We start from the raw sequence: 27,003 nt of genomic DNA on the forward strand, positions 1-27,003 counted from the left end.
TTGCCAGACATGAGGTGATAAGGGCAAACAAGGTGTAGTATAAATGAGAGCATTTTTTTTTAAGGAAGTTTCAAAGATAAAACTCATATATAGCTGGGTTAACCTTGGGATTGTGTGTGTTGGGAAGGCAGAAATAATGGCAGAAAACAAGTCAAAGATGATTCTGATGAGGTAGGCATGGTGGCACACACCTTAATGTAATCCCCTCCTGTGACTCTGAGACAGGAGGATCAAGTTTAAGGTTAGCCATAGCAATTAAGCAAGACTTCAGTAACTTAATGAGACCTTGTCGTGAAATAAAAAGTAAAAAGAATTGGGAGTATACTCAGTGGTAAAGTGCGCAGTATAAAAAAAGAAGAAAAAAGAAAAGATAATTTTGGTATTTCGACAGAGGGAACAGAGGAAAAATTTCTTTAGGTGGAAAATCTGGTAGACATCTATAACTATAGCTATTGAACTTGGGAGAAAAGTCAGTCTGAAAAATAGATTCAGAAGTCACTGGCATAGGGCTGGATGATGTGAAGTAAGAAATTACAGATTTATAAGTTTATCTACTTAAGGGATAAAGAAAAATAACAATGAAAACACAAACAGGAAAAGAAAACTGAGAAAGGCCAGAGATCTATTAACAATCATTAACTGAGGACTTATTATGTTAGGTACTGCTTTAAGCACTTATCATATATAATCTTTTTTTTGATAATCTTGTTTAATTCCTTCCAATCACCATATTTTAATTCTCATTTCCAGATGAGAGAAATGGAGCTGAGAGAAATTAAACAGATCCCCTAAGATTACACACGTAGGAAATGATATAGCCTAGATTAGAACTTACAGGTTCCTTGATTCTAGAACTCTTAATCCTGACTCTTAATCACCTGATTGTGATGACACTTTTACAAGACTACTGATGATGATGATGATGATGATAAAAATACCAATCACCACTGAGTATGCAAAATATGCCAAACACTGCTAAACAATCTCTATCATTACAAACAATTCCCAAAAACATGGAAGAGAATTTTGATTATCTTTAATTTCATGGACAGAAAAGGAAAGCTCAGCAAGGTATTATAGTTTGCCCAAGATCACAGAACTAACAAGTAACAATGCTGGGAATCAAATCTAGAAATGGAGAGCTATCTTCCATGAATTTTAAAAAATGAAACTGGCTTAGAGGTATAGTTCAGTAGCAGAATGCTTGCCTAGCATGCTGGAGGACATGGATTTGATGCCCAGAACCAAAACCCAAAAAACTTAAATAAATGAGTGCTAAGAAAATCTGCAACAGAGTACAACCTAGATAAAAGTGGATAAGCAAAATGGACAGAATCATTAAATATATCACTTGTATAAAACTACCTGACGTTTTAGAGAGATCAACTCCATATCCAGTTGCCTCAGAATGGTGTTGGCTGCATTGGGACTACAAGATACAGCTACCACATCTTCCTGGGTTAAATACATGCCCTTAGGTGGACGGCACTTAGAACGCTGAGAATGATGGCGATGTTGTAAACTCTGATATTCTCTCCTTCCAAGTCCAATCTTGCTAGTTTGGACAGGCTGTTCAGTGTTACCCTAAGAGAATAAAGAGTAACAGGTCATTTGGTTTTTACAAATGTGTAAGCTGAAAACAGTTTATTTCTAGTAGAAGTATTTGCTCACTTAAGTATGCCTGAAAAATACTTCTAACTAATTATATTATTATGTGCAAGTTCAAACCTATACACAGTACTCATCAACTGGGGGGATAAGGGAAAGAATATAACATAATACATCCCTGATTAATTCACTCAATCAAATGTTTAGTTTCTAGTCTACTACAAAGAAATTAGGAAATAGCTGTACTCTATTCCTATTTGCTTCAAGATTGGATATATTTTCCCTAAGCAACAGAAGGAAAAAAATAAAAACAAAAACAAAAGCAAACTATAATTTACTAAATACAAATTTTTTGAAAAGTGTAAGTAAGAAAAAAAGGGGCAAGTTAGGAATCAGAACATGCAGATTAGGCAGCTGGTAAAAAAAAAAGAAGTAACATTTCATTTTCACTTTAAAGTTGTTTAGCTGGGCACAATGGCACATGCCTAAAATCCCAGAGACTCTAGAGACTGGGGCAAGAGGATTACAAGTTTGAGGCCAACATTCCCCTTTCGACTTAGCAATGCCCTATCTCAAAATAAAACACCAAGAAAGGGCTGGGGATGTTGCTCAGTGGTCAAGCTACCCTGGGTTCAATCCCTGGTAATAAATAAGTAAATAAGTTAAAAAAAAAAAAAATCAAAAGTATGCCTCTAATGGTTAAAATTATCTTAACCTTATTCCCTAAACTTCAAATCTCTGAATAAAATATCAGTTTATACCTCAGAAAGGAAGAATTAAACTCAGGTCAGGAAAGCTATTCTAATAGTGATACCCATGAAGTCTTAAGTAGTATTTCACTATTACCTGCAAAATTCTTAAAGTGTAATAGGAAAATACAATGATATTCTCTGATTCTAAGAGAAAAAAAAAAAAAAAGTCCATTAGATAGAATTTTATTTTACTGACTAGATTCAATAATCCAGTTGTTTAGGAACTAAGTAAAGTTCATAAAACCATTGTATAATGAAACATAGTTTACTTTATTTCTCAAAACTCAAAGTAATACATGGCAGGTTTGATCTTCAGAAAATTCCTTCCAGTATATAACATCCCTAAAATTGCAGATCAAGTATTTTTTAAAAATCTTTTAAAATTTGTTTCTGAGCTAGCAGGAAGGTGAGGAAATTCCTCCGAGGCCAGAAATGATGAGAAAGCAAGAATCCAGAGAGATAAGCAAGTATGCAGGAGCTGGCATTTGCCTGCAGCCCAGGCTTCAAAGAACAACCAGTGCAGGGCATGAGAGACAAAGCCAGAATGCTGAAAGGGGAACGTTGTCATTGTGTGAAGTAGAAAAAAATACCCTTGCTCCACAGAGGAGAGGAGATTAAAAGGCAGTCATGCCTACCTCATCCTTGGCTGAGTGGAAAGGAAAGCATTAAAAAGTCTCCCCTAAGAATCCCTAACTACAGCCCTGCCTTCAGGCAGGTTGGGGGCCTAAATTTGTATGATCTTCTAGCCTGAAAAGCCCCAAGTCAAAAATTTAAAGTATCTCAGGTTGACAGTGCTTATAGACACTAAGTAGAAACAACTACAGGCCTGCCTTCAGGCAGCTTTGGGGCCAAAGTTTATAAAATCATCTTGCCTGAAAAGCCCCAAATCAAAAATTTTAGTTTAAAAGTATCTCAGGTTGGTATTGCCTACAGACACTTAGCAGAAACAAACGTAAATCCTCTCTAGAAGAATACATTTCAAATTCAGGTCTCAGACATGTGTTTACAATCAGGAGATCCTCACTAAATAAACTCTAAAGGATGTATTTCAGGAAAAAAGGGAAATTTATCTTAAAAGAAAGGACTAAGATTTAAGAAAGAATGGTGAGCAAAATAAAAGTTTAACACATAGGGAAATCTAAACAGTGGCTATATGTTTAATTCAAAAAACTAAGATATGACACTGTGGACACAAATCAGGAGGCTAGTGGTTAGAGTCAATGTATTCTAACTGCTTTATATTAATCAAAAAGCCATTAAAAAGATACCAATATTAGATTTTAAGCTAAACATGCAGGATAAAGTCTCTAGAGTACATATTAAGAATAAAACATGGAAACACCCCAAACTAATAGAAAGTAAAATAATGGAATAAAATATGAATTCTTAATCCCCAAAAATAGACCACTAAGTACAACCAGAAAACTAGAAAAGTCAGAAGGTAAAAATAAGAAAAAACAAAAATACAAACAATAATGATCATGATCAATGTAAACAGGCTATACTCCTCAGGTAAAATATAAAATCCTACCTATTTATTCCTTACAAGACATATATTTAAATGTGAGGACACAGAAACATTGAAAGTAAAATAATAAGGATATACCAAAAAAAATTTAACACTTAACAAAAGAAAGATTATGGAGCTATATCATATCAGACAAAATAATCTTTAAGGCAAGATTTAAAACAAGAAATGAAAGAGGCACTACACATTGATAAAAGGCTCAATTCAGAATCAAGTACATAAATTCTAGATTTGGATACACCTAATGTCAACAGCTCCAAAATATGTCTTACTTCTCAATAATTGATTGAACAAGTAACTGATTAGATGAATAGACAAAAATAGCCAAGCTAGCAAGACAGGCAAGCAATAAGAATAGAGTTCAACCACAAAATGGACAAGCCTAACTTAATAGATTCATGTAAAACCTTATAACCAACAGACTAAAGAATCTTCTTACGTACATATAGAAAAACATTTTTGAAAATTGCATATTCTAAGCTTGGTTTAAAACATGTGAGCAAACTCTTCGACATTCTTGCCACTGAGAAGCTGAGATTTATGTCCCCTCCCTTGATTCTGGGAAAACTTTGATGATTCATCTATAAGCAAAGAATGCAGTTGAGGTAACACTGAGTAATTTCTAAGTCTGGGCCAGCTAGTAGCCACATAGTACTTTAGGGATTAACTGCTTTGGAAGAAACCAGCCATTCTGTTAATAAGCTGGATACTCATAGACCACCAGTTTACAGAGTCCACATGAATTGCTCCAACCAATAGCTAGAATCAACTAATAGCTAATGGGAAGGAGGCAAAACATTCTAGTTGATGTTGAAATATAAAAATCATTCTTTCTAAAATCAAGAATAAAAACAAATAACATTTACTCAATATTATAATGGTGATTCTAACCATCTCAGTAAAAGAAACAAGGATAATGACTGAAAAGGAAAAAAATGCCATTATTTTCAAGTAACATAAATCTCTACATAGGGAATCTAAAATAATCCATAAATATATTATATATCATTTCTCCCATTTTTATACACAGTCAATGCAACATCTAGTAGGGCTGTCCTAAGGATGTGACAAACTTGAAGCACAAAGACCCAAGAATAGCTAAGGAACTTACTACTTAAAAAGAAACAAGTAGTGGAACTTGTTGACAGCTATCAAGACTTAAAAGTATGCTACAGTGATTGGGGCAAAATAGAACGGACAAAGGATATTTAACTAACAAGAGGAACAGAACAGAGCCATGCATATATGACAAAACATATTGCACACCAGCTGAAAAAGACAGAATCACTTCCATATTAAAAAAATAATAATAATAGTTCTCTATCTTACACCATTTACTATTAGCTCAAGAACTTAAATGTAAAAAGGAAAACTTCCAAAACAATACAAAAGAATATGGAAATCTGAAACTTTACATGCTTTTGATAAAAGTTGTTTACCTAAGCCTGTAGAGAATAAAAAGATCAACCAAAACTGCTAAATGACCTTTGAAATACATGAACTAAAAGGACTGAGATTAGACTGTATAAAGAATTATTTTTTTCTGTCTTTGAGAAAAAAAACAAAAGCCTCCAATAAAGTAGGTTAAAAACAGAAAAAAAAGCACTTACAAAAGACATAAGTCAATGAACAAATGGAAAAATGTTCAGCTGACAATTGAGAGCCCAATGAGATAAATCTCTTATTGCCAGATCTGTAATATTTTAAGTCTGATCAAATCAAGTATGGGCAAGGAAGCAGACAATGAGTACTCTCACAGTCCAATAGAAGTATATCAAATATGGAAAATGTTTTGCCTAGGAAAACCAGATATGGCTATGCCTTAAAATAGAGTAATCCCACTTCAAATAATCCTTGGGCATTTTAAGACAGCTGTTATCTATTTCTTCTGACCACTCCAGAATATGGTGCCCTACGATTGCTGTGACAACAAAAGAACACCTCCATAATTTCTAAATGCTTCTTATGGGGCCAATGCTAAACCTTAGTGAAAATTACTGTCCTGAAGGATCCCTTATACATGAGTATTCAGGATTTTTTTTTTTTTTTTTTTTTGGTAGCACTGGGGATTGAACCCAGAGACACTCTACTACTTAGCTATATATCCAGCCCTTTCTTTGTTTTATTTTGAGACAGGGTCTCACTAAGTTGCCCAGGCTGGCAACTTGTGATCCTCCTGTCTCAGCCTCCTCAGTAGCTGGGATTACAGCTTTGCACCATCATGCCTGGCCAAGGACATATTCCTATTAGCATTACTCATAAATAATAGCTGGAAATGATGCCCATCAACTGAGGGTAGATAGGTTATAGTAAATGTATACAAGGAAAATGAACTGCCAAAATAACAAAAATCAAGTCTTAAAATATTTCATGATTCCAATTAAAGTTTGAAATGGACAAAAATCAAATGATCATCACACATGTACATGATAAAATGAAGTGAATAATTAAGAAATTTCAGGATAGAGATTCCCACTGGAGAGAAGGGAATGGTAGGCAGTTGAGAAAATATACACAAAAGACTTCTGTTTCTTGAGCTCAGGAATGGATAGACTGGTGTTTACTATTTTTTAAACTGTACAAACACTATTATACATATAGGTTACAATTTTAAAAGTCTAAAATCATCCTATATAGTATGGCAGTAGCAAGGACAAAGATTTATGTTAAAGGTCATAATGTAGTATCCCCATCATTTTTATTTAAAGACAGAGTCTTGCTGAATTGCTTAGTACCTTGCTAAGTTACTGAGGCTGGCTTTGAACTTGTGATCTTCCTGCCTAAGCCTTCCAAACTCCTGGGGTTACACCCAGCTACCCTCTCATTTTTGGAAGAGTAATGAATGAAGTTCCTGACATAAAGTTCTAGATCTGGACTGCAACCCTGAAATATTCTTTTTAATGCTTTTAAATTCATATTCATTTCATATTGTTTGTTAACAGAATAAGATCAAAGGCAAAAACAACAAAAACAAAACAGTATTTTATATATATATTTATTATATATATTATATATCATATATCATATATATAATAAATATATATTGTTATATATATCTTATATATATATATATATATATATATATATATATATATATATCTTTTAGAGAAGACCAAATCCCTTATCTTTTATATTTGTATAGTAACTGTTCATGAAATATATTCTCATTCATTATAATAATTTCACCAAATGCTTACCATGTGTCAGGCTTTGGGATTAAAATGATAAAACAACGTTCTTAGAACTTACTAACTAGGGATAGACAGGTGTGGATGGTGCAGAAGAATTAAGAGTAAACATGTACTGATCAAAGCAATCAGCACTGCAACAGATTTAAGGAAAATAAGGAAGTTGTCAGTTCGAGATAAAGTACAAGAAGATTTCATTAAAAAGCAACATCTTGTAGAGTTGTAAGAAATTTCCTGGGCAGATTTGGGTAGAAAAGAAATTCCAGAAAAAAGGGACCAACATAAACAATAGGACAAAAGCAAGGGAATAAAGACACTGTCAATTTGAAATATGTGGGGTAGGGTGGGTATGCTTAACTAGAAAGTTTGTTTGATCCTATAGATGAATCCAAGGAAAGGTTGCAAAGAGAAGATTCAATTTTAAAAAGATTACTTTGGCAAAGAGGTGGACAATGGACTGAAAAAGGTAGTGAGAAGAATTTGGAGGCATGGCAGTAAGATAGAAAAGTTTTAGTAATTCAGAGAAGAGATGATCAAATTTCAGTTATTTGAGAAAAACAGTTATAACTATCGTGACAAAATGACAGGAAAGGAGAAAGAATGTCAGAAAAACTGAGACACATGGTTAACAGGAGAAAGAAATCAGAGAAAGGTGTTACAAGAGTAAAAGATTTTTCAAGAAGAGAAGGTCAAAAACATGAAATTGTATAGAAAGCACAAGAATACAATGAGTAATCAATCACTGGATGTGGCAGTTCAAGAAGGTCATTGGTTACCTGTGCTGGCAGTTTCAGTGAAGTGGTGGGACAGAAGAAGCATTGCTGTTTCTGGACTGGTTGAGAGATGGTTATAATTTTAAATGGAAGACTTAAACATCTGGGCTGTAGTGGAAATATGGTTAAGAGAAGGGATAACTGATGAAGAAAGTCTGATGAATGAAGTTAGGAATAGAGTAGAAGGAATGGCTAGGATCAAACAAGCAATGAAACTGTATAGAACTAGAGTAGGAAACTTTCATAGTGTAAGAAAGAGGCATTCAGGCACAAAAATATTCAACAAACACGTATCTATTATAAATCAGTTACTGTGCCAAGTGTTGGGGGATACATGATAACTTATGAATAATGCAGTTCCTGTGAGTTCAAAGAGCTCACATTTTAGTGGATAAAATAAACTAAATGCAATATGATATTTTAAGTACAAATACACTAAGATGAAAAGGGCAGAATGGTAGCACTGAGGTTAGGGGAAGGGCTGCAATGCAAGGCAGCATCTGAATGCTGTTTTCTCTGTGAAATAATCTGCCAAGTGTTCTGGAGGGTACAGGGGTTTCAGGCAAGGTGTAAAAAGGAACAAATGTTCAAAAAAGTGTCCTGGATGATAAAACAACAGCAACTGGTATTTAAGATTCCCTGTGTCCTGGATTCTTCAAAACAATCCTACTATTTTCATTTTACCAAAGAAAAAACTGAGATTTAGAAGTTAATATTTGAGAGGCACTAAAGATTCCCCTGAGGTTGGAAGCTATTTTTTGTAGTAACAAAAATCTGTATAATTTTGTCATTTTTCTCTTGCTATGCCTCTTAAGAATGCAAATGATTCAGCATGTTGGGTTTATATGGCTACGGGAGGTGTATGGGAAGAGGAAACGGGAATCTGAAGAAATGGGGAAGAAAACAATTTGAGTAGTTATTCATTGATCTATGGCTTGAGGAAAGGCAAGACTTGGAGGAAAATGAAGGAATCGAACTTGAGACTATTTAGCAGTAGAAAGAACACAGTAAATTATCAAATTAGAGTAAGATTTTAAAAATTTCATTAATGAAAGAGTTAGTGCTGACAAGAACCAGAATGAATCATGGTACTGAGTTAAGAGGCAGTTGTTAAATCGGAAGAGATCACACACTTAGCAAACAGTTTCAACAAACTCAGATCTGTCTCCAATTTCAGTTATTTTTACTACTTCAAAGCTGCCTATATCTCATAATCCTTTAACTATCAACATTTTAACTATTTTTTACAATATAAGTTCTTGCTTTATTCAACAGAATATGTATACAAATCTAGCCTTTCTTAATGTTATTTTAAGTTATCATTATCATCATCACATTGCAGTTTAAGAGTATTTTTCTAGTTGGGTATTCTTCCATCTCTTCCTTTGAGATAGCTTTCAATTTTCACTATTGTCATTATACCTGCTACTACTTTCTAATTTGCTATAACGTAAATGAATCAAAATATTTCCAAGGAAAACTGGGTAACAAAACCAGAAAGTCTTATATTTAAAAAGTATATTATCTAAATGTGGTTTTATTTCTTTTCTATGCATTAAAGGCTGGGGATTGTGGCAGGGGGTTTATGTATGACTAAAGGAGATAGTCCCCAAATTAATTAAAACATTGGCTGATTGAGGTTTTCAATATTACTATGTTTCCAAATCCCTCTCACTGATATTTGCTATCCCCTAAATCATTATATAATTTTTTTTCTTAATATAAAGTACTACTCATTCTTTTTTAGTAATTTGTAGAAAAATTACAAGAACTTCTAATGATCATTACCTCTTTTTTGGCTTCTTTTTTAGGATCGTAATCACTATCATTCCCGTCCATTGGGTGTGTTTCTTCCACATCATCATCACTGAAAGGAACAAAGATTAGTACACTTAATTCTTTTTTTTTCTTTTATTCCAGTGCTCTTATCAAGTTATAACCTATTTTCTAATAATTTTACTAAATATTCTTCAATAGAATGAGACTCGTCATTGGGAAGATGAGTTCGTACTTTAATTCCTTCAGTGTTTAGAAACATTAATTCTCTAAGGCTTACAGAACAATGTTAGCAAACATTTCTAGTTAAAAAGTAGAGGCTCAATAGGAAAAGAGAATATGTACAATTTGGTACAATACTTGTAATTTGAACTCTCTACAGAGTAAAACCAGACAAAAACCAGGAAACAAAATGAAAGTTACAGTTATAATGATGAAGACTTCAGTTACTCAGATAAGTGTTGAAAGGATATCATCTTCAAAAGATATTCTTTAATATATTCCCAATATATGTATTGGGTATATTAATACTGAAAGGAGGCTGGGCGTGGTTCCACATGCCTGTAATTCCTGTGACTTGGGAGGTTGAGGCAGGAGGATCACAAGTTTGAGGCCAGTCTCAGCAATTTAGTGGCCCCTAGCAACTTGGTAAGACTTTCAAAATAAAAAGTAAAAAATAAAAATAGCTGGGGATGTAGCTCATTGGTAAAGCACCCCTGGGTTCAATCCCCACTCCAAAACAAAAAACTAACAGGAAACATTGGTAATTACAGTTAAAAGAGTTCAACAGAGTTCTTACTATTAAGACTTATGACCACTTGGCTTTTCCTATCAGAGCAGAAACATGTACGTAAGGATAGGAAATACAATACGTTGTGAATTTTTTTTTTTTTTTTTTGCCTTATGAAAGAGGTGATCCAATGCAATGTCCCTAAAACTGTAACTAACAAAAGAGCATTCAACCTACCTGTCACCCTGATTATGTCTATTGGCTAGTTTACGAGCCTGGCGATCCATCAAACTTGTCCTAGAACGAGTTTTTTTCCAAGAATAGTAATATTTTACAAGGCTTGCAATTGTCTTATCTGGAAGCTTAAAGAAAACAAAACATGTTGATATTGGCAAGTTTAATCCATGAAATCAGATTAACAAGATGAGTATTATTGATATTATTCTTTGATAATAAAGGCACAAATGAGAAATACTTCATAGGTACTTTTATGTATTACAACAGCTAAAAAGTGTTCAAATCATGGTACCCCACACCACACTAATGTCACTGAAATTTCTGAATGTTACAGCTCGTTCTGGGTTGGGGGAGGCGGAGAGAAGAATGTCACAAATTAACTTAGTGAGAATATCCCCTAGAAGTTTCAGGATAGCCATGTTAGTATTCAGTATTCACTTCCTTAAAGAGCCATTCAATTCTTTTTTAATCCTCTCTATAAATTAGAATTTTTAATATAATTAAAGTAACATAAAAGTAAAAAATAATTGTATCAACTCAGTGGTTTTTAGTATATTCACTAACTTGTACTTTACCTCTATCTAATACCATAACATTTTTCTAACCTCAAAAAGAAATCCCATACCCATTAGGAGCCATTACTTATTCTCTCCTCTCTGGTAACCACTAATCTACTTCCTGTCTTTTATGGATTTGCCTATTCTTAACATTTAATGTAAATGGACTCATATAACATATGATTTATTTTCATTTAGCAAAATGTTTTCAAGAAGAGCTACTTTGGTTCTTGATACTGAACTTTTTGAATCACTTGGTTTTAAATCCAGATCTTAAGACGGTAAATAATGAAGATTTTAGCCATCAAATAAAGTCTCTGAGTATCAAAGTTAATTATTATGCACTCATATGTCATACTGGCAAACAAGGATCCTGCAAACTTCCCAAGAAAAACGTTCTCTTCAGGGGCTAGGGATATAGCTCAGTTAGTACAGAGTCTGCCTCACAAGCACAAAGCCCCGAGTTCAATCCCCCGCATTGCCAAAAAAAAAAAAAAAAAAAAAGTTTTCTTTGGTTATGGAAGATACCTAGAAATATTTACCACTATTATCTCATTTTTATTCACTTTGCCTAAAGTAGTTTAATTAGGTACATTCTCAGACATATTGATACATTAAAAATTTAAGAACTAGAAATGTAGATCAAGTGACTATTCTTGCAAAGGAAAAAAAAATCAGTGCCTAGATAATACTGAAATATGCAAATTTTAAAAATGTGTTTTCATATCCAAAAAATTATAAATTAGGAAACAAAATTCTAATGTCACAAAACAAAACATTTAAAAATAAAGTTGAAATTATGATTTTCTTCCCCCCGGGACAAACATACTTAATAACTGTTACAACATAAAATTTAAGTCAAAACAAAGCTAATTTACTAAAAAGAAATAGCACACAACTGTCATGTATGAATGGTTGTACAAAATAGTACTATATGCAAATATACCTATTTTCAAATAATAATTCAAAATTAGAGTTATGTGGAAAAACTTCTTTGTATTTAGTAATTAGGAAGTATTCAACTGTTGCATAAGTTGTTATTCAGGTATGAATTGCAGAAAGACCAAAATCACCATACCATTTGCTGAATCCTGTGAAAGCTCTTCCCATGAAAACTAAAGGCTTGTTCGAATAGGACTTTATCTTCAACTGTCCACTCATCCGGAAAGGGAGTGAAATTAGGGAGATCAGCAAGGGACTTCTCAATGTTATGTTTATGCCAGAACAACATGCCAAGTGCCTTTGAAGAGAAATTCCTCTTTGGTTTTAATGGACTTATGTTCTATCACATTTAAAAAAGTTAAACACAAATTAGATAAAAATCTTAAGCCTATGACTTCAACTGAACTGAGGGCTTTTACAGAGGTGCTCAAGTAGCATACCTCATTTATTTATTTCTTATAAATCAGAGCCCTAGAACAGCAAATGTTCATACATACCATATTTGCTGCATCAGCTAAGAAATTATTTCTTTTAAATCATACATACCATATTTGTAGCACAATCTAAGAAAAACAGTGAGCTAAGGAGTGACTTTAATTTCTAAAGCAGGTTTGTACGCATGTATCATGGTTTTTACAACACCACACTTATTGTCAATGTGTAGGAAAAAATATACCAAAAGGAAAATATCAAGTAAATTCATTCTTGAATAAAACTATCAATTTTAACACAAAATCAGAAATGTTTAGTTGGAACTTGGTAGAGAAATATTTAGAAGTACAGATAGGCTAAACACCTCAAGAAGTAAACTTCCTCTGCACCATTAACAATTTAATATTTCATCACAGATTTTAAAAAGTTTTATTTTCATAATGTATATAGAATTATTAGATGGCACATAAATAAATTTAATTATTTGATCACTAAGTCATAAGGCTGAAACCGCCAATTTCTAAAAATCCTACAACTTTCTACTCCATTCTAAGCAGTAGGTCAAATCCTTTAGGGGCTAAATCTTTAAGACTTTAAAAAGAGATACAGCATAAAAAAAGTTAACTAAGAAGCTTAGATATATAGATAAAATAAATATCTCATTTCACAAAAATGATATTAATTTACCATGCTACAGACTATAAAGTTAGTTCTCAATAACCCAGGTTATAGATACTTGACCTTTCTTACTTCTTTAAAAACAAATCTACCTATTTTACTATTAATTTTGATAAAAGATAAAATGCTACGTAGTTGAAATGAAACTTAACAATCTATTTCCAAGCAGGGTGCAGTAGTACATGCTTATAGTACCAGTTACTCAGGAGGCCGAGGAAGGAGGACTGCTTGGGCCCAGGCGTTTTAGGTTAGCCTGGTCAACATAACAGGAACCTATGTCTTTAAAAAAAAAAAAATCCGCTACATACCTGTTCGACATTGTAGCCATGTTTCTCCTTTGCAATTGCAATATATTCATCCACTGTAATGAAACAATGTTAGATAATTACTTTTGTTTACTTAATATGCCTTGGTATGCTTTTTTAAAAACATGACAAAATTATTTCTCCAGGGGTAAAAAAGTAGCCAAATCCATCTTCCACAAAATGTTACAAAAAGAGACTTCTATATACAGGATCACAGGTTTGCCTGGTTTAAAATTTTATTTAGTATGCTATCTCTCTGATCATATATCATATACTTAATTCAATGGAATCACTATAATCATTTTTATATGCAGAAAAATCCAAATCTGTGAGTAAAAAATAGAATCTAATTACAATGTAAAATGCTAAGAAAAATTCTTGATTTTTTTTTTATTAGTCTTTATTTGCAGAAACAGCTATTTAAGACCCTTTCTCATGTTTAGAGCTGGCTCAAAGCCTTTAACATCCCATTTTTGATTGCTGTATGAAGGATGATTTACCTATGATTTTGCCAGCTCTATAGAAAAATGACAAATTTAAGTATGCTTCAGTATTTCTAAAATTCCCTTCAGTTCTTTCTGTTATACAAAGAATATCTGAGTATTCCATTTTCACTTATCCTTCACATGTAATTAAATTAACAAATTCTTCACTTAAGCAGTTGTAATGATGATATACTGGCTATTTCAATGCCTCACAGCAAAGAATTCTGCCATATTCAGGACTTGGTCTTATGTGAAATTCATATCACATCACTTCTTCTTAACCCTTTATATTTCCTTAAACATACCTCTCAGGAGTGGTTAAGAATTTTGGTCCTGAAACAACTAGTCTACCTGAGCTTGACTTTCTGGTTACTGAATTTTGGGACTTGGTCCAGTAACTTGATCTTTGTGTGCCTTAAGTCTCCTCCCTTCAAACTGATGATGAAAATAGTAAACTTCCTCTTATGATTAAATGAATTAATATATGGGAAGTGCTTAGAGCAGCATTTGGCACATTTTATGTATTTTAAATATCTGCTACTAATATTGGTCAGTACGGTTTTATATTGTGCTATTATAATAATAATGCTGTTACAATAGCCACTTTTTTTTTTTTTTTGCACGATACTGGGGATCAAACTCAGGGCCTTGTGCTTGCAAGGCAAACACTCTACCAGCTGAGCTATCTCCCCAGCCCTAGCAACTATTTTTTTTATGGATGCTATTATTATCTCTCCCAGTATGAACTTTTGGTGCAAAAAATCCAAATATTCAAATTTGCTTAGAATCCACAGCACTTAAATACATGACATCTAAGTATATGCTGATTAAATTAATTATTTTATAGTCCTATAGACAGGAAACTAAATAATACCAATCAACCAGTGGTTCTCAACCCTAGCTATGTATTAGAATCAGTGTGGAAGCTTTTAAAAAGTAAGATGCCCAGGCTTCACCTGTGAATATTTAGATTTAATTGGTTTGAGAGGAATGCTAGACATCAATAGTTTTAAAAGAAAAGTTTCCCAAGTGATTCCAATGCATACCCAGGATTCAAGCTCACTACCCTAGACCTTTGTTGGATATTCTACATGGACACCACACTACCGAAGTCATGCTAGCTTTCTGGATTTTGTTTTCCACTTTGCTAAGTAAGAAGTGCACAATGTATAAAAACAAAGCTAAAACAGCAAAATGCAATGACATCCTGATGATTTTTGTGAATGATAACCTTTGCCTGTAATGAGGATTAAACCTGGGAAACCTAATAGTCTCTTTCAGATTCTCAGTATATAGCCCCAAATGAATAATTTCATGTTTTCTATTAAGAATGCCTCAAAGACACATATTCCTAGAATACCAGCTAAACCCTTAGCTGATATTCTAGAGTTCTTAAATAGGACGAATTGTCAGGTATGCAAAAGCACACTCAGTTTTCAATTTTTAGTCTTCTTATTGCATCAATAGCATGATTAGACTTACTATGCACATGATATATAGGATATCATTTTCTTGAGACTAAAACCATGAGACATCTTTATGATGTTAGTAAATACTTTAAAAAGACAAACTATTTTATAGCTTCTAGAATGTCTGTTCAGTGTTGCTGTTGCTGTTGTTATTTAATAAGTTCAATGATAACTGAATGGAGGGATGGGGATCTTAGTGTTGTTACCTGCACGTTTCCTATATCTGATGTGCCGCAAAGGATCAGGTCCGCTACATCACATTGAAGTCTAAAGCCACACCATGATTCAAGAAGTGCATGGTCAATGATCCAGAAGGTCTCCGTCCAGAAATGGAGAGCACAAAGATGACCTGATGGCTGCTGAAGTCAGTTCTTTCCCCTTTTCTCTTTAAAATGGTAATGATAGTGGGCTCTTTGAAGTTTGAAGGCATTTCTTTACAGCTCCATATACTGAGGAAAAGCCTGTGCAGAGGTCTATATAGTAACTCCCTCCCCTGCTTGAGGATTTAAGCAGCAATGCCATCAGATCCTAGGTTTTTTCATTCTTCATGGGCCTGACACAAATTGGAATGATCAACCCACTATCTTTCAAAAGGAAAAACATTCTAATATAACAACCTCCATTAAAAAAACAAAACAAACAACAAAACTGTTTTCTTATGAGACTCTAAAAGACTCAAAAACAAACATAAGTAGCATTTTTGAATTGGCTGATAGATCCCTGTTGACCTTAATGTTCAATCTCAGAAAACTTACATTTGGCATCTGGGATACTGTGATATGGAGACCATACAAGCATCCCTCCATTGTCTTTATCTGTGTACTTTGTAGCACCTGGGGAAAAAATTAATTACTTTGAATATTATGTAATTATGCAATTTAAAATAAGTGTAATCAGAGAAAGTTTTATTTAAACATTACCTGCAAAGGAGGACAAAGGAAGTATAGGAAAACGAAGACAAGAAAAATACATTTAAAGATAGTAAATATCCATTTATGAAAATTAAGGAAATTCTGCAAATTCTGATGCTTAGACACCTTAAAGACTTTCTGAAGTATATTACATATCCCTGTTTACTAACAGAATCAGATTCAGCCTTCTATTCTATTTATTAGTTAGGGATCATCATTAAGAATTCTGACTTTTTAAACTAGAGAGAATACCTCAGGTATTACTTTGTCCCACTCTAAATGGGCCAAGATTACTGTTAATTTTTAAATAGTAGTATCTGCTTTTATGGCCTTCACTTAATTTTATTCCACACTAAGTCTTTTAGCTCTCATTTTTAAACTTTATTTCAGCACATTTAAAATAATAATATGTGCTCTAAGTCAAAAGATAAAAAGCTAATGAAATTTCTTCTTAATGTAATCTGAAAGTACATTTCTAAATCTACAAGTATGCTCTCCCTTCCTAATTTATTTCTAGTCTATTACAATCTACAAAAAGTCAGAAAAATCAAGCCCTATTAATGCAAATTAAAAGAATAAACAGAATGAATGAAAGACTGACACCGCTACCCCAGAGTCAAGTACATGCCTGTAGGTTCCAGCTTTTAATAAAATGGTGGTCTTTTTCTGACTTCCTCCTAAGTCTGAGATCCAAGTTAATTAAGCTACTAATTAAGCACTGCTGTCACAAGTTAAAGTTTGTTTATGTCAAGTGACTTTTATGAGTTACTTTTAGCTACTACTAGGTTATGATCAGAATTCCAAAATTATTTACATAAAACATTAATAGAATTCTGAGTTTAAGTTGGGATTGTTAATAATGTTACAAAGTTATTTGGAAAAAAGAACATTCATTTTTAGGGTAAGAGAACTACTTCCATCATCTCTACATAGAGAAAGGAATTTAGCAGGCAATAATTTAATAGCATTTAATAGTTTATTTTTGGAGAATTATCATATATCCTTACCGTATTTCAACTCAACAAATTTTAGTTGAATAATCATATACTGTTAGTGAAATAGGAAGCCAAAATGATTTGAAACCTGTGCTTTATGGTAAGCAAAAATTAAGGATGGAGAAAAGAGAAATAAAAGGATAAACATTATCAACTTATTAGAAAAACCACAACTACAAAATAAATCTAAAAGTAAAATCTTTGTATTCTGTTGTACCTTTAAGAAAACAGGACAAGAAAAGGGACTTAGAATCTTAAAACTGCAAGTTAGAAGTTCATTATCTGAAATTTATATTCGATGAAAATAAACTTTGAGATGTCTTTTAAAAACTCCAATTTAGACATATATTTAAATTTTAACCATGTAAAACCATAAATACAAAATAGCCTACTCACTCAATGGATGTAAAACAGAAATCCTATCTTATGTTGGTCAGAAGACTTTTCTTAATAAAACCTAATGTTATTTTGAGTGAATGTCCTGAACTTCAGTCCTTTAACATGGAACTGATTCTTTTTGCATAGTGGATTGTGACAATAACATCAGTTAACTCTTATGTAATACAACATGAAATGCATTGTTTCAAGTCTTAACAGCATATCATGCTTAACAGTTAAATACATTTTCTTGCAACTTACTCTTATATAAAGTGTAAATTATGTCTCACTAAACAAATGTTGAACTTTTAAAGAAAAAATTTCCCATAGAATATCAGTCGTTTCCCCCAAAATTCTTAGCACTGTAATTAAGGGCCTAATCTGACAGAAACTAGCATACAAGCTGTGGGGACTAATAGTTCTTTGGACAGGGGGGTGAAAAGGGGTATGAGTAGAGGGCAATCCTGTCAGAGAGCAGAAAATGCCTAATTAGGCATTTTACAATGTTCCCCTAACTATGGACTCAACATTTTCAACTACATATGGGTCAACAAGATCTAAGAGATAACTGATGTTTGCAGAAATATGTATAATAGAGTCAGACTCCCAGAATTTGAATCCTAGCTCTGACACTTAGTAGCTGTGTCTCCTTGGGTATATCCACATAATCAGTCAGTGCCTCAGTTTTCCTCATCTCTAAAAATAACAATGCTTAGTACGTACTTATTTCACAGAGTTGTTAAAAAATTGAATTAATGTAAGTATTGGATATATGATAAGCATTATAGAAGACAGTATTGCTGGCATATGCTTATTTTAGACAGTTTTTCCTTAAGTTCCCTTCTTTACCCTAGGAAGGCTTCTTTCCATCTTACCAATACATAAAACAAACAAAACCTCATGAGGATATAACTCAAATGGCTAATATTCTCTCATCCATCCCTTGAAAATAAGACTGAATAACTGAAATGACCTTTTTTGTTTTTCTAACATCTCATCCTGTTCCTCCTTCTATAAAAAAAAAAAGTAGAAAGTAACTTGTCCTGTTAAAATAATTATGCCTTAGAAAATTTTGCATCCAATAAAGGTTTACCCATTCCAGTATAAAAACTACAATAAACAAATATTTAAAAGACATAAGCCTAATGCTTATTTTGATTTTAACTGTAAAAATATATAAAAACATACCCCAGTATTACCTTACATTCAGAAACAGAATCAAACCTGATTCACCAACAAAATAATCAAGGCTTAGAAGTACACTATCTTCTGAATACATTAAAATACAAATCAAAACTTACTTTCTTCAGCTCCTAAAATACAAACCAAAACTTATATTGCAAGCTACCATAATTTTAAGACTATGTAGTGGCCTGTGAGTTCTGAAAATAGACTGTTAAGACGGTTTTTAAATAAAACATTTGAAAGTTTAATCTTGTGAAACCACTTGGATCTCTTAACTAGAGTTGGTAATTTATGAGGCTACTGGGGACAACCAACTAAGAAACCATAACCAATTTGATAAGCTAAGATTTCTGATCAACGGCCAATTTCAAAATATGTTAAAAAAAAACTTTAGATTTCCTTTAAGGCATTAAAAATAAGGACTGGAAATAATGGACTAGACATATCAGATAAAGAACTTAAAAAATGGAGAGTAAGATAGTATAAATATTTTAAAAATTCTGCTATTTATATATAAGAGGCTTTATATTATATATCTGATATACCGACTTTAAACTGGGGTGTCAGAGGGACATATGAGCATGAATAAATTTTAAGGGAATTAATTTTCAGACCTTGAACTTTGTTTTCTTTCCCAAGACAATCTGCCTGACAACTCACCTGCCACCTAAGTTACTTAGCAGTCTCTCCCTTAGCTGAGGTTTCACTTCTCATGGTCAACTGTGGTCCAAAAATATTAAGTGAAACATTTCAGAAATAAACAATTCCTAAGTTTTAAATTGCACACCAAACTGAACAGCACTGTGAAATCTCACCCAGTCCCAGTCAGTCCTCCCTGGGACATGCTCATCCCCCTTTGTCTAGCCTATCTACGCTTTAGTACTACTGCTTGGCAGCTGTCCTAGTTATCAGATTAACTGTGTGGTACTGCAGTCCTTGAATTCAGGTAACTCTTATTTTACTTAACAATGTCCCCCAAGTACAAGGATAGCAATAGTGACAATTCAAATATGCCAAAGGGAAGTCACAAAGTATTTTAAGTGAATAGCTGGAAGTTCTTGACTTAATAAGGAAAAAAAATAATAATCATATGGTGAATTTGCTAATATCTACCATAAGTTATTACATATCCCTGCAGATATTGGGGGATTACTATATGCTCATTCTACTTCTGTCATTCTTCTTGAAAAATACCCTTCTCTTACTTAAAAAACAAAAAAAGGCCACATCTTATACATTCCAAATATTACAAGAGCACAATGACCTGAATTTTAGAACTTACAGGGCTTTAAACAAGGTGTTAGCAAAACCCTTCTTTACTTAAAAAATGGTAACAACTACAATTTTAATCAATGATGCAATACTTCAGGTCGGAAGAGATGTAATACTTAGCATCTATGTTCATAAGAATACATATTATGAAGAAAAGTTGGACATAGTGTGAAGAGAAGTAGTGAAGTTGGGCAGGTGATCAATAAAGTACTTCCAAGCATACAAATATATTATGGAAGGTAAAATTCTGTGGGGAAAGTACATGGAAATGATTTCAAAAACAAAAAAGGAATAAACTTTAGACTTCAAGGAATCTACCAATGTATTTTACAAAATAGATACTATCATATCACTAGAGTACTTATATTTAAGTGAATACATTTAAAATAATATATAAACTTTATTTCAAAGGATTACTATTTTTAATACACACAGATTACATTCTTCAATTATTTAAACTCAGTTACAAATAAGAGATGTCAATTTTAAAATATATGAATCTTTTGTTCCAAAATGTTTACAGGTATGCAAGCAAAATATTTTGAAAACCCCTATTTTGTATACATTAATTTTCACGTAATCTTATGTTACAGTTAACATCTCCCTTTTATGAACAGCAAACTAAAGCCTGGAGAAGTCAGGTAGTTCATCTAAGGTCACTATGCCATATTAGTGGCATGGGATCATATCTAAGACTCACTACACAAAACACTCTTCATGAAGTACGCTGTCAGTGGCCACTAAATAAAAAAACTAGTAAATGATTGAAAAATAATCAGAAATCTAGTTTTTAAATTTTAAAGACATTAGCAATGACCCCTTAAGAAAGAGAAAGTGTCCCTGATCTCCCAGCTTCAGCATTTCCAACACAAATCTCAATTCTTCTTATCAGTTTATCAGTAATTCATCAGTAACTGCCATTGGTAATTCATTATGTGCTCAATTTCTATCACAACTATCATCTCTTTCAATAAAAATACCTTCCACAAATAGTATTAATTTTTCTACATTTTCATCATAATAATCTCAATAAGTAACTTTTTTCTGTCAAATGATTTATTAGGGTTATGGGTAAATAATCTTCACAAAGGTGGACTGAGTGGTTTATGAGATGCTCATAATGAAATGATAGGAGAAAAGGATAGAGTAGCTATTTCTCAATTTCTATCATTAGTTAACAAATATCTTTTCCTGTTTTTTCCAAAGTACTACAAATTCCCACCTAATTATTTTAAATTGATATGAAAACTTCAAAGAACAGTTCCACACTTAGAATAAAACAGCAGCAAAAAGTACAATATTTCCTTACTAAAAAATGTCTAAAAACTGATAATCTATGTTTGTTTAACAAGACTGATGTAGGGTCAAAACAGAAAAGTCTACCTAAGGCTAAATGGTAATTGTTTTTAACTGTGGTCCTTGCACTGGAGATTGTTAAACAGAAAAAAAAAAAAAAAGAGAAAAGTAAATTTAAAGAATGTGGTGTTTATTCTAACAAAATATCAATTATTAGCTGAATAAATAAATTATAAATATTAAAAATGTTAACCTTGAGTTTTCTCCACAAATATTCTATTTATGTTCAAAATAAGCAAAGTATATTCAATTAAGTTGGTTAATCCAAATAGTCATCAAGTCAAACCACCTGAACAATATTTGTTTCAATGTATTCTTTAAATTTTGAAATTCATTCCACGGTTTATTAGTTTTAAAAAATGCTTATAGTACAAGTTTGCTTCAGCATGATATTGATCCCTGATCAACCTATAAATAGTTGTCTAGGAAAAAAATATTTACTCATGTTGACCTAATGGGGCAAAAAGCAAAAAGATACATTTATAACTTATAAAATAATCCTGACTGCTGAGTTCTAATTTGGAATAACTTTATCATATTCAAAGAAGCACAGAGTAGCAATTAAAGTTCTAAATCGAAAAGGTATAAATATTCTGAGAATCATTTCTCATAATTATGAAATTCAATCTACTGAATAAAAGCTATATACCCATCATTTAATCCTGCTAAGAATACCATAAAATAGTTTTTAGAGTTTGGCAAATTGAGATTTCGGAAGGCCAGTCACTTGCTCAGAGCTCAAAAACAAGAACTGGGAAGTAAATTAAGTCTATCCTGAAGCCAAGGTATGCTTTTGTAAGCAAGCAAAACCGTGAGATACAAGGTAATGTTAAAGTGCATTCAACTACTAGTTACACGAATAGGGAAAATTAATTTAACAAAAATGTCTAAGAGTATTTGAAACCCAGCAGTATACACACTGACAGCCTCTGCATAAAATGAACTAACAGTAATGTCATTTCGACCCAGATCTAGGGAGCACTCTTCTAAAACTGTTTTCACCTACTGGAAAAGAAACTGTCTTGACAATCCTTTTAACGCTTATTATTTTACCCTCTTCCCTTGAGAGAAGAGCTGCTACCTAAACTCTGCAAATGGTTGATAAATATCATTTTGCACTATTCTAATAGGTACGAGGGGAACAAAAATATCCATCCCCCGCTAATAATTAAACGTGCAGTTTCCCGCTAGAAAATGCAAGTAAGCCCTATTAATATCTAACATAATCAAAGAGTCAGACACAATGTTGTTATGAATGGGCACTGGGCAAAAAATGAACAACTGTAAGAAAAAAGGGGAGGGGGCTTTTCTTAGCCTGTCTAAAGCCTGAACTGAAGAGGGTCTGGGCGGAGTAGGGAGGAGAAAACGCGCTCCACTCCTGAGAGGCTCCAGCAAGGGCGCCTCCATATGCGGAACTCTCGCCCAATCCCCGCTCAGGCTGAAATCCCGTGACCGTGAGGGAGCCTGTTTGGAGAAAAGTAGACAGGGAGCCCGCAAGCTGGGTTGGCAGAGGACGCTGGAACCTGGCTGCTCGGGGAGAAAATGTCTCCTTGGCAGCTGCAGCCACTGTCCTGTGGTCTGACTTCCTAGGGCTGGCTGGAGAGCGAGGTGTGCGGCTGGCGTCTCCCCACTCCCTTCCCCCACCCCTTTTCCTCCGCGGCTCCTACACTCCGCAGAGATGCCGCGGCCAAAGCCACACCACCTAGCCAAAAAGAAAGAAAAGAGACAATCCCGGCTGCATGGGGGTCGGCGGGGCTTGCCCTTGGCTTGGGCGGGTGACAGGGGCCCAGGCCTTTGCCGCCCGCCCTTGCAGAGCGCGGCCAGGGGTTCCCGGGGGCCGGTTATGTGGCAACTGACATTTGCAGGCTAATCTACACACACCCCACGCCCTCTCTCCTCCAGCCCCCGGCTCCGCAGCCCCTGCTTCCCTGGCCTCGCACCTCCTAGTCCACTCACCCCGACCCCCGCTCCGTGCTGAGGGGACAGAAAGGCGAAGCCACCAGCGGGCAAGTGGCCTCCAAAGGGAACCATGTTAACCTTGCAATGCACACATCTGCCCACACGCCCTGTGTCACTGCCCGGCCAAGCCTGACAGCCTCTCCGCCAGAGATGCCTTGCCTCGCCTTGCCCTGCCCAGCCCAGCCCAGCCCCGCAGCCCTCCCAGCCCCACGCCCGGACCCCTACCCTGGCCACCCCAAGCCCAGAAAAGGGGAGACAAGATTTTCCTCAAGCAGATATATCTACCTGGATCAAATTCAGGGATCCGAGCTTGGTATTCAGCTCCGACTCTCATCCCAACATCTGCAAAGCAATGCCAAAAAATAAAAAAATAAAAAAATAATAAAAATGAAAAAAGAAGAAGAAAAAGAAAAATTAAGAGACACTTAATAAAAAATAAAAATTGCTGGAGGAAGGACAGAAGCGGCGGTGGATGGGAAGATATTAACTCCGGGCACTCCGGGAGATGGCAGCGGATGGGGGGGCGGGGAGCGGGGGGGGCGAGGGCGGAGGATTGGGCGAGGGCGGAGGGACGGGGGTCGCGGGGTGCTGCTGCACTGCACCGGGAGTTCGAGGCTACCGCAGCGCCCGGGCTCCGAGGGGAGGGAGGGCGGGAGCGCGGCGAGGGGAGGGGGCTGGGGGAGGGGAGGAGGGAGGAGGGGGGCAGGCGGGCTGGCGGGGAGGAGTTCGAGGCTACCACCGTGCTCGTCGTCGCTGCTGCAGCCGCTCTCGGGCTCGGAGTAGTGCAGCCCGCCGTTGGTGGACGAGGCGCCGCTGCCGCCGCCCGCCGGGCTCTTGGCGCTGCCGTTGGCCGATCGGTTCTTCCCCAGTAACTCGGGCCCTTTCTCCATCATGCCGGGCATGGTAGAAAAGGGGAGGGGGAAAGGTGAGGGGAAGAAGTAGGCGTCAGGGTGAAGGGGGAGATGGCTTACGAGCGCGGGCGGGAGGGAAAGGAGGAGGAGGAGGAGGAGGAGACGGCGGCGGCGGTGGAGGAGGGTGTTAATATGGAGCCGCCATAACCGCCCCGGTCCGGCAGTAGCGCAGTCGCCTCACAACAACCCGCCCCGGCCCCGCCTCTCTCCCCTCCTCCCTCCGCCGCCGCCCGCCCCGCGCAGTCCCGGGCGCCCCTCACGGCCGCGCCGCGCTCTACGCCGCCGCCGGTATCACTCCGCCCCGCAGGGAGGTTCCGGCCGCCGGAGGGGGAGGGGAGCAGAGGGGGAGGGGCGGGGAAGCCCCGTTCGCCGCCGGGCCGGGCCACCCCAACCGAGCGCTCGGAAGTCCGCCGCAGAGGTGCGGCCGCCACTCGGCGTCCATCCTAGGGGGCGCTCGGGAGCACGGGCGGGAGGTGCTTGCGAGGGAGCGGGACTCTTTGCCCTCTCAGGGCGGAAGGAACGCGGTCAGCCCGAGAAAGTCCGGCACGACCTGACTGCCCGAGTCGGGGGGAGCGGCCTCCAGTCTGGTGTGCAGCCGCAGGTCAGGCAGTCAGCCAGACCTCGGCGGGAGCGCGGTGCTCCCAAGGTACTGCTGCTGCAGGCTGCTCGGCTCCCGTGATCCCCCGGCAGCGACAAGCCGGCGGCGCGCGCCTGCCCGCCATGGAGTCGCGAGGTCTAGCGTGGCGGCCTTGAGCCTGCGTGGCCCAGCCAGCAAGAGAAGTAGGCTCGGCCGTAGGGACTTGGACGCTACCATTTTCTCTGAATCTCTGAACTGGGGCCCAATACCCGAGAGAGACGGAGGGTGGCAAGATGAGTTTCCGAGGCTGAGAATGCAGCTGTGTTTTGCTAAAGCACCCTCCCCTAAGGGGAGTGGGAACGCGTTCTATCTTCCGTTTCCCATCTTTCCTATTTTCTCACTAATAGTTGAGGAATAAACACTTAAAGTGGGAAAATAAAATTAGGACGAAGTCCTTTTCCAGCTGGCGTTTTCTCTGCCCGCTCTGACCTATGATGGTGGCTCGGAGCAGATCCGTGGGCGGGCGGAGTCCTCAAGTAGAGGTGAGGCAAGAGCTGCATTCTGGCAGTTTCCTGCCTGGAAGGAGAGGTGCTTTGTAATGCTTTTCTGAATTGCATTTATTCGTTCACCAGAGTTGAGGCCGTATGCTGTTTGCCAGACTGTCTGGCATCAGAGGCAATTTATGATAGTCTCTCTTTGAGTAGAAGTGAGGACTTACTGTGTGTAGTATGCAGATGTATGCGTGCAGTATTTAGGAGTACCAGTGAAATAGTTTACAAACACTTGAAAATAAAGATTTTCTGGATGAAACCAGAAATGAGCCTCTGGCCAGAACAAGCCTTTACTGAGATAACATACCTAATCAGGAATTGAGCCAAGAAAACCCTGGGAAGCAAATATTTGACGTGCCCTGTCTAAAGGAGGATGCATCCTGCCCAGGTACAGAAGCTGTGGTTCTGGTAGTGGAGATAATCTCTCTATCCAAGTTGTTAGGATTACATTAAATATTTGAATATATACAACTTAACCTCTTATTCTGTTCCTTTTCTAAACGAATACAGTTCTGAATAATATTTTAATTGCTAGTGTGGTTTTTCTAAAAGGAGAAAATGTCCTGACCAAATGAAGTGAATAACCTTTTCCCTTAACAGATATTATTTTTCATTGTAAATTAATACATTGGCATTTGGGTTTTTATACAGGAGTTTCTAATCAACATGACTCAGCTCTTTTGGTCCTGTAACACAAAAGCTAGACCCTGTACTTAGGAAATTCACCAAGATAGATGCCACCCTGAGCCCTCTAACCAGCCAGCTTTCTTAATACCCCAACTCTGCCGCACCTCCCCTGCACTTTTCTACCAAAAGGAATCTGCATGTAGATTAGGAACAAAAACACTGAGAAGATTTGGGAATCTTTGTGATTTAATTTCATGTTTATTAGTGAAACCCTCGAAGTGAAAAGATTCTACTGGAGTACAGCAAATAGGGCAGAGCAGAGGACTACATTCCTCTCCTGGGGAAAGAACCTGAGAAAGGAATGTTTTCTCCTGAAGAAAAGGAAAGCACCTGAGCTTGGCCTGGTTTTGAAGATAACAATGGGCCTTAAAATGATTTCCCAAGAGTTGATAAGGACATAGAAAAAAGTTCTAGGGAGAAGATCTTGGGAATCCAATTTCGAAAAGAAGAGGAAAAGCATCTGGGCAAGGAAGTTTTAAGAATGTGTTGATAAGCAACGTTCAGTGATACAGAGTTAGAAGAAAGGTTTAGGAAAAGTTCTTTGGGTTTGTTAAGTAGAAGTGTTGGTTAATTTTGTTTGACTAGTTTGCTTTTATGTGTGTGTGTGTGTGTTTAATTTTTTCACTGTTATTTTAAATTTGGAACAGATAATACTATCTCTCAGTTCCAGAATCAAAAGTATGTCATTATCTTACTGAACATCCCAGCAATTACAAAAACAAAAACAAAAAGCAAGGAAAAAAGTGTGAGGATTGAAAGGT

The 27,003-nt window shown here is 36.1% G+C and overlaps 1 protein-coding gene across 7 annotated transcripts in view; it reads right to left on the reverse strand.

Annotated features, from left to right (window-relative positions):
- Positions 1 to 24,717, reverse strand: part of RCOR3 (REST corepressor 3) — a 46,469-nt gene extending 21,752 nt beyond the window's left edge. For 2 of the 7 annotated variants that reach the window (XM_079106821.1, XM_079106826.1), the window contains exons 1-8: positions 24,253 to 24,710; positions 23,802 to 23,858; positions 16,216 to 16,293; positions 13,510 to 13,562; positions 12,228 to 12,389; positions 10,593 to 10,717; positions 9,638 to 9,716; positions 1,366 to 1,584 (exon numbers count right to left, since the gene is read on the reverse strand). In XM_079106821.1, coding sequence (XP_078962947.1) covers positions 1,366 to 1,584; positions 9,638 to 9,716; positions 10,593 to 10,717; positions 12,228 to 12,389; positions 13,510 to 13,562; positions 16,216 to 16,293; positions 23,802 to 23,858; positions 24,253 to 24,418 — 939 coding nt within the window. In that variant the 5' untranslated portion in view covers positions 24,419 to 24,710. Of the gene's footprint in view, positions 1 to 1,365; positions 1,585 to 9,637; positions 9,717 to 10,592; positions 10,718 to 12,227; positions 12,390 to 13,509; positions 13,563 to 15,666; positions 16,014 to 16,215; positions 16,294 to 23,801; positions 23,860 to 24,252 lie in introns of those variants that run through there. The other 5 variants (XM_079106824.1, XM_079106822.1, XM_079106827.1 and 2 more) reach the window with 4 other exon arrangements.
- Positions 24,718 to 27,003: the final 2,286 nt, after the last annotated feature.

Source organism: Sciurus vulgaris (assembly GCF_902686455.1).
Source record: "Sciurus vulgaris genome assembly, chromosome: 12".
Lineage (NCBI taxonomy): Eukaryota > Metazoa > Chordata > Mammalia > Rodentia > Sciuridae > Sciurus > Sciurus vulgaris.